Source organism: Lygodium microphyllum, chromosome 10, assembly GCF_053477565.2.
Source record: "Lygodium microphyllum isolate KBCC chromosome 10, Lygodium_microphyllum_v1.1.10, whole genome shotgun sequence".
NCBI classification, from domain to species: domain Eukaryota; kingdom Viridiplantae; phylum Streptophyta; class Polypodiopsida; order Schizaeales; family Lygodiaceae; genus Lygodium; species Lygodium microphyllum.
Genome location: NC_141144.1, coordinates 130,992,304 through 131,000,872, shown reverse-complemented (window position 1 = coordinate 131,000,872; position 8,569 = coordinate 130,992,304). Strand labels below are relative to the sequence as shown.

The following is an 8,569-nucleotide window of genomic DNA, read 5'->3' as shown; positions in this document are numbered from 1 at the left end:
AGGGATACATAATTTCTCTTGTATGGGCGAGAGACAAAGATTAACTTGAAGATAAGTTAAGGAACTTGTTTGAACTTGTTTGTCAATAGATTGCTTTGCTCTGTTTTTGTGTCTGTGCTATAAGTTATGCGAATGAATCATGTTCCCTAAAAGGCTTAATTAATGAAGTTGACTTAAAATGTCACATATAAATGTGGTAGGACCTAATTAGAAAACTAAAGCTATTAAGGGAAGTGGGTGGGTGGAACCCCGACGGGTCCGCCCTACGACAGAGTGGTCCCAGAGAACTAGGAGGCTTCTCACAAGAGGTTTACCGTCATTTGGCCTTTAGGAATTGTTAGGATAGAACCTCGATTCATGCTATTTTAGGGACCGGAATGGGACTATGCCCTATGGGTAGAGAGGTTGAGCGTGCATCCCTCTCGTTTCCCATTCTCTTTGAACCAAGTGCGGTATGGATCGGCTTCGGATTTGGTATCTCTGCGTAAAGTAGGATGTCCAAAACCCGACACTAGAATGCTATCAGGAGACCTTGACAACTAGGAATCCAAATTCCAGGTCGATCCTAGTGGGTTCGGCCGTGAAAGTTCCGTTGTGAGGCGGATTTGGGAAACCCTAGGCGACAAAACTCGAAACATTCCATGGGAGTGCCGAGCAGCGACGCTTAGATTTGTTTCTCGATAGACAGCTAAAAGCGTGTCCGGACAACCCATGGTGGGCACCTCACACACAGATCTGTCCTTGCTTGACCCTGACTTCAATAGGCACACTCAAGTGCTCTATCTTCTGCCATTAGTTCCTCTTTAGAAGGCCTCAACACAAGGGTATCACCTTCGAGTGATGCAATCAAGTATTACAACAACTTAGATGTTGTCCACGTTGGCAAGCACGAGAAAAAGGTGCAATCTCTGAGTCTAGACTGTCAACCAAGAAGCCAGGCGCAATATTTGCAGTCCACGCTATTGTCCACGCTGATCCACATTGATGTCGCTAACACAAATTTGAAGTACTAGTAGCACACGTGTTTGCTCTAGTTGGTGCTTAACTAGTCAACACTCAACTAGTTGGTACTTCTTACTTGAGATTGCCATTAACTGCAATCCCTATTGAGCTCCTAGTCATGCCTATGCTCAGCAAAACCTTGCTCTGATACCATGTTCAGAGACTGAGAGAGAGATCAGATAACACAAAGCTAGTAGCTCTCATTTTCTCCTTTATTATTCAGGTAGTCTCACACTTACTTAGTAACCTAATACACCTTGATCTAAGTAGTTCAAACCAAATTGCTCTAATAACTCCATCTAAGTCATAACCTAACTTATTCAGTGATGCACACATGCTAGAGATAGATGGACACATACATGTCATGTCGAGCATACATGCAACTTGAGCTTGAAGTCTCAACAAATTATATGCTCCTATTATGCTACATAATGGAGAGAGTGTATGCCTTAACGATTGATTCCATTGGGTATTGATAATGAAACCAAAATATTTTGGATTATGTACTCCTATTTTGTTGCACAATGGAGAGAGTGTATGCCTTAACGATCAATTCCATTGGGTCTTGGTAGTGAAACCAAAATGTAGCCCCCTCCTTTGCAAGTGCAACATAGGCAAGTTGGGACTCAATGAATCTCTTCTTAGCTTCAATCATTCCGACTATGACCATCTCTCATATGATCGATACATCTCTCATTCCATAGATCTTCACTCCTCTTCCAATCTCCATAAAAGCAAGAATGTGTAAACTAACAAAAGACATATTGAACTTGCCCCCTTACCTTTTCATTGATGCGGTGACCAAAGGCTCGCAAGCAGCTCCACAATTCAAGTAGTGCTCCTTGAACCAACTCTCTACTCCATGGCTTCTGATATGATCCATGAGTACTTTGTCTCCAAAACAAAATCTAGAGAATAGAAGAAAATCCCAACCTCTCACTCTCTTTGTCTCTCACCCAAGAAGAAGGGGAAGAAGAGAAAAGTATGAAGTAAAAGAAGATCTTCACTCCCCAAGTCCCTCAATTATTCCCTCACTCTCACACTCTCACTCTCCTCCACTCTCAAGATGATACACAAGAAGGCAAAGTAGAAGCAAGAACGAGAATAAGAGAGCTCTCAAGTTTGCATACCACAAGAATGATCTTATCCATTCACTTTTTTTATCTTATACATAAGTTAAATTGCACACCCTACCCTTCTCTTTGGCTCTGGACTAGTCCTTGTTCTATTTGCATATAACTTTAGATCAATTTAGACCAATGTCTCAATAGTGAAAGAAGAGCTAGTGCCCGCAACCTTACCTACCTCCATGCTCTTCCTCTCCAATCCTAGAAAATATCAAAATTTACACTAGAGTTGAGCTCAACTTTCAAAATAATATTACATATAATTATATAACTACAAATATTGATCAAAATTTATTATATGAATTATATGCATGGCCTAAAAGGATTAATTTTTCAAAATATTGCTAGCACCTTGTACCTCAAGTGGATTGGCACTTCTATTTACATTTTGCTTTATATGATATTCACATTTTTCCATGTGTGTTTAATAATACCTTTGTACTTTTTGGTTGCTAATCAACTTACTACAATAATATCTTCTTTATAAAAATGCTTTTCCATAGCCTCATCTATAACACTTACATGACCACATAGAGAGAGAGAGAGAGAGAGAGAGAGATCTTTAAACGAAGGTTAGGTTACCCACTCCCCTAACTTTGCATAGTTTGTGCGATTCTATATGGACATAATGACCACTTTAAGGATTGACGTCTTTGAAGCCACACTTGGACATAACGACCACTTGAAGGATTGATGTGTTTGAAGCCCCACTAATATGATCTTTGGATGTCCAATGGTACCATCTTGACCTTACAAGCAAAACATGAACTTCCAATCCTCAGCTAATTTTTGAATCACACACAATGCATTTCAATTTATCCATAAAGAGTAACATGCTTGGAAAATTATTTTACAAACTAATAGACTAGTATTAGCATTCCTTTAAAAGTCTCATACTCATTCTAGTAACAAACACTCGTATATCTTAGTATTTTACCTTATATACAATAATTGGATACAACACATCTAACATTATTCAAACTATGTTATAGGTACCTTTGAATTAGAACCACATACTTGTGTAGATATTCACATTATATATTATATATTATTGTCAACAAAACTTTTTTTTCATACTACATAGCAATGGCACACACACACCAACATACAAGCAAGCAAGCAAGCACACATGCATGTAGGCACATGAACCCACTCTTTAATCCAAGTCTTCCATCCAACTCTCTCTAAGAGACTATTTACGTGCACAAACTTGCCTCTTTAATCCAAGGCTTCGATATAAAGTTGTCCCTTATAGAGACTATTTATGTGTGCAAACTTGCCTCTTTCTCAAGCCCACTAGCAATAATCTTGGTCATTTCTCCACTTGCATTTTCTTTCTCCTTATTGTTTCTATCTCCTCCTTTCTCAGTCTAAAACTCATTTAGTTTGCTTTAAAACACAATTTTTTAAGGTTATCTTTTTGCTAAGCACAACATAATATAATTAGTAAAAAAGAAAAGAGACTTGATATATTTCGATCAACAACTATCAATTTAGTTTTTCAAACTAAAGGTCGCTCGTTCCTATTTTTTTAAAGAAAAAACAACAATTCTAATGCCATTAATGGCATTCAAGAACTCCCTTTCTAAAAAGGCAAAGTCCAATCTAGGAATGTGTCAAACTCTTTGGAATCCATGGGGTCCCTTTAGAAAGAGCCAAAATTTCCCACCCAACAACAAAATGTTAAGGTTAAGGGGTGATTGAAAAGCATCCAAGCCTACGGATACTTTAAAAACTTCCCCATCAAGAACAAACACCCTAAATGTAAGAGTGGTATTTTAAAAAATGGTGATGAAACCACTATAATGTCCAAAGATGTGGCATAGTTCAAAACAAAAGATCTATATGGAGAAATGCCCACACTCGTGAGAGACCATCTCAAGCCTAAATGAGATTCTAGATGTATAGATTTCAAAGTATGCCAAGCCTAGATAATTCATTCCACATTTAGTTGTACATATTAATCTTACTGCAAACTTCCAACCATTGTGCAACACAGTACAATAATAGTGCAACATTTTTATGGCTCAAGTTCAATGTGTACCAGCAATGTTCCTAAACTATTATCATGTTGAAAATAAGAGCTCAAATTTGGAAAACAAAAGGATATTGACATATTGGTATATGCAAAGAGGAAGAGCCGAATGCGACGCACACACACACAGAGAAGATATGAATCTTCAAAATACAAATCGTATATTCATCTCAAATCTCAAACCCAAGATCTCAATCTGATTGTTTACAAAACCCACCAAAAGTCATTATCTCATGTTTTAATTTTATACGCTAAGGAAAATATTGTACAAACTCTTCACTATGGCATAGGGCAAGCTAACACACCTGCACTAAAAAATGCCATGGCCTAGTATGCAAAATCCAAACTTATTGACAAAGTGGACTTCATGAATCTAAGGGTATGTCCCTTCATCTTTGGGTCTTATAATTGGCTTGTCTACTTGTAGCCTTTCATTGGATGGACCAATCTCATAGAGATCTCCTCATGCAATTATAATGAACCTTTGTTGTTTGCAGATAATACGTGTCATAATGCACCTTGCAACTCATGGTGAAACATGTACATCTTTATACCTACACCTTGGTACACCTATCTTGTGCAGTATACTTATCTCGTATTAGAGACATGTATTATAGTACTCTTTTGGCAAAAGAGTATAGATGCATTCCCACCAACAAATTACTGTATGGTTGGATCTTTGGCAACTCAACAACCAACAAGATTGTGGTGTTAATAGACATGTCAGTTCATGCATGAGTCTGTGCATGCCAAAGAGGGCTGGGCACATCTTAGATATTTTAGGCATTTCATGTGTCATTTTCATGATGTTTGGAGCATTAATTGCTGGTCAACCAGCATTTATTGCTGGCTGACCTGACATCATTAATGGCTTAGATTTGACCTGTCTATTCTGGCCACTCCCTCCTCCACATTGTATCATCTGTCGTTCACCTTCTCCAGGTTCTGAGGAGAGAGAGAGGCGGTGCTGGTGCCTTGACAGCCAGTGACTCACGTTGGATCTGTATTGTCTCATATCTTGGTAAATGGATCCCATTTCCCAAGCATCTCTTTGCTTTTGAGTTCTTTGTGCAGTGTTCTTTTCTTTGCAGTGTTTCTCTTTCCTTTGTCCCTTGTGTTCAGCAGTCTATTACAACAGTTTTCCACACTTCCATCACTGCATCCACTTCTAACATATGGGAAGGATCAAATCTCTTGGCACGAGAAGCAATATATACAAAAGGAGAACTCCTTGCTATTTAGTTTCAGGACCATCATTAACACCGTCGATCTTCCCTCCCATTAAACGACAAACATTCTTCCTCCCAACTTGCTCTCTTCTTTGAGCTTACAATATCCTTAGCCTTGTGCTCAGTCCTGTTGTTTATGATAGTACTATGATTGCTAGCTGTAGAAGACAGCATCTACAATGAAGTAATTAAAACATGGGATTCCATTTTGCTCCTACCCCTTCTATCACAAATGTAGCAGATCCAATCTAAAAAGACATTGCTATATGAAAGCCAAGAAATCTACCAAAGATTATCAGTCTGAAAATCCATGTAACTCAATGAGAATAGCCTATATATTATGTGAACAAACTCGCATTACAGGCTAAAACATCTTCCCACCAGGCAGAAGATTAAAAAATTCTGTACTGCGGTATGCTGCAGTGGCCAAGTAGGCAGACAAAAAGTGCGCATTACCTTTATTTACAACCTGCAAGTATAACACTCCATGATGTTCATCACTTTGGAGGTATAACAAGCTTATCACCTGCATAGATCTCATCCTTGGCCAAGTTATTGGCAGCTTTCAACGATTCCAGTGTAATCTGAAACACAGGAGTAAATAATAAGAGCTCAACTCCTATAAATCAGTTAATTAAGTGCAGTGTGATTTTCACAGGTCATGCCTCTTTTCAATCAGCAAGAAAGAGTTACAAATTTCTGCAGGAATTTTGCTGCTTATAGTCTCTGTGAAGAACCTGTAATGATTTCAATGGTCAAATTATGGTAAGTCTCTTTGTGGTGAGATAGAGACATGATACGACTTAGCTTTTGCAGAGGATCAATACTCACATGTCTTCCCCTTCACAGTGGGTCATTACTCAGAATTTCCCCTTCACAATTATGACACCAGGCTTCAGGTTCATCTACTCTAACCATTTATTTTGGATACTTCTTTTTTAAGATTTGCATTCATTTTGGTGTCATGCAAGCCAATGTTATGGTGCAATTGACTGTGTTTAAAATCCAATCTCTTTGGAACAGTAGAGAGCAAATTGACTCTGAAAATCACACTTTCGAGTGTACATTCATGTGCGAAATCAGAAGATTACAGAAAATAGTCAGATAAAAACTTACGCCGTATTTTCGTGAAATGCCCCAAAGGGTATCCCCCTTCTGTATATCATAGCTTTTGTTTGGTAGGGTTTCAGGTTTGCATTCCTTCTTCCTTTCATTCTTCTTGCCACCTCCAAACAAAAACCATGGCTTCTCGACCATCTGTGCATCTGGTTTGGGTGGCTCAGGCTTTGGGGCCTTGTCATTGTCCTGCAAGGAACCAAATCTCATATGATCAAATTGATCAGAGAAAGGGTTTTATGCACAGTAAATCGAGGCCCTCAACCCTACCTTCACGTCAATCTCTGCTTCCTTTCCAAGATAAGAGGGGGGATGTCGCTCTTCGATTATGATTTCCTCTTCCTCTACTATGAGAATTGCATCATCTTCTTCCTCTTTCTTGATAGGAAGCGGGCCATCAAATTCCTTGTGGTCTCTATCGGAAGAAGCTTCGGAGAGGGCAACCTGTTCTTTTTTCCCTATCAGGGCTTTGATGATGCTCCATCCAATGCCGGTGGCCACTGCGACGCCTGCCGCTTTAGCTACGGTTCCCTCCTTTCCACCCTTGTCTGAAGACATGATTCACTGGAAGAAGCACAGGCATAGAACTCAACAACGACAGCAGATGCAAACAGCAAAGATGCCCGAGCATTTGTGATCAAAAGGGGAAAGACTAGACAATCGGGTATCCGGGGGGGAGGAAGGGGGAGGAAATCGACGACAATTGAGTTAATCTAATGCAGCTGTTTATCTTGGGAGGGGAAAGACATGACTTTAATCCAGCAGAGCCTTTGATCTTGAGAGAGACAAGACATATTCCAAGTGAATGCACAGAGATTGGAAGTGCATAACTTAAAAAGGCATGATTTCATCCATCGCAGCCTTTGAACTTGGCGAGAAACAAGGCAGTATTTCAACGAATGCACAGAGAAGGGAAATGCATAACTTAGCTCGGGATCAAAGCAAATGGGTTCACAAATAGAGTGTTTTCCTGTTGATGCAGGGATCGGGTACAGCGATGGTGATCAAGTCAAATTGAGCTTTGGGAAAGGGGATGCCATTGACTTACCTTGAGACCAGGGGGGAGATGCTGTCGCGAACGTCTGCAAGAGCTGAAAGAATCTCTCTCTCTCTCTCTCTCTCTCTCTCTCTCTCTCTCTCTCTCTCTCGCGCGCGCGCTGGGTCTGTGTCCTTCGATTGAATAGACGCACACGCGCGGAAGAAACAAAGATTTGTCAGGTCACCCTCTTCCACAACCAGCCAAAAGATGCCTTGCAAGTTGCTTGCTCTCTCTCTCTCTCTCTCTCTCTCTCTCTCTCTCTCTCTCTCTCCTTTTGTCTATGGCTTGCCACCCCCACCCACATGCAGTGAAGGGCAAATTAGTGGAAGCCCAATGCCGCCCATTATATATTGACTGCACACAAATCCCGTCTGTGTAGATTGCAATCATTCAGCGTTCACCTGCTCATCATTCATGGCCATTGGTAATATTGTCTTGTGATCTGTAAGGAACTACCATTGTCCTCAACGGCGCGAAGGGGGGGCCAATGGTAGCTCCTATCAAAGTATAGTATAGCGAGAGCGAGCAAGTGCCACATGCTGCTCCTACGCACCAACAAGTTAGGTTGCAGGTCTAAGTTGAATGAGCATTGGAGCTCGAACTTATCGAGAACCTCCTCCTCCATTAGCCTAACAAATAGCAAGTGTTTGAGTGTGCAATAGTCAAAACTTTCACAAATACAACATAAGAACATAAGTATCCTTAGACTTGAAAATGCTAGGTTATAACCTTTGGGACATACCCTTCCATAATGGCAACTTCAACTAGCCACTATTGTGAAGAGCTTCATGTTTTTCCTTAATGGCTTGCATCAAATCATGAATTTAGAAGTTTTATTTTCTCAATCACAAGGTTCGAACAAATTATCCGGTTAAAACAAGCAAACTTTTGGTGGCAATGTAAAAGCTACTACTTGCTTTCAATTGTATTGAAAATAGGTTTTAATTTATCTCCAAGGTAGATAAACCTTATGCATATCAAATGCCTAAAAGATGCCATTATTGATCCAATGTTGATAACA

At 39.9% G+C, this 8,569-nt stretch overlaps 1 protein-coding gene across 2 annotated transcripts; it reads right to left on the bottom strand.

Annotated features, from left to right (window-relative positions):
• Positions 1–5,704: 5,704 nt before the first annotated feature.
• Positions 5,705–8,029, bottom strand: LOC148030568 (uncharacterized). 2 transcript variants are annotated; one of them, XM_087686923.1, is made up of 4 exons: positions 7,558–8,029; positions 6,780–7,073; positions 6,510–6,698; positions 5,705–5,977 (listed from the first exon to the last, which is right to left on the bottom strand). In XM_087686923.1, the coding sequence occupies exons 2-4, from the start codon at positions 7,065–7,067 to the stop codon at positions 5,891–5,893; spliced, it is 564 nt and encodes a 187-aa protein (XP_087543049.1). In that variant the 5' UTR covers positions 7,068–7,073; positions 7,558–8,029; the 3' UTR covers positions 5,705–5,890. The 2 variants fall into 2 exon arrangements, with proteins under 2 accessions (XP_087543049.1, XP_087543050.1); XM_087686924.1 differs by lacking the exon at positions 7,558–8,029 and adding an exon at positions 7,435–7,548.
• Between the last annotated feature and the right edge of the window lie 540 nt (positions 8,030–8,569).

Coding starts and splice junctions, on each gene's coding strand:
- LOC148030568 (XM_087686923.1), bottom strand. CDS start 7,067: ATGTCTTCAGACAAGGGTGGAAAGGAGGGAACCGTAGCTAAAGCGGCA. Junction 6,699..6,779: donor AAGCAGAGATTGACGTGAAG/GTAGGGTTGAGG, acceptor GGTTCCTTGCAG/GACAATGACAAGGCCCCAAA. Junction 5,978..6,509: donor GCATTTCACGAAAATACGGC/GTAAGTTTTTAT, acceptor CCTGTGTTTCAG/ATTACACTGGAATCGTTGAA.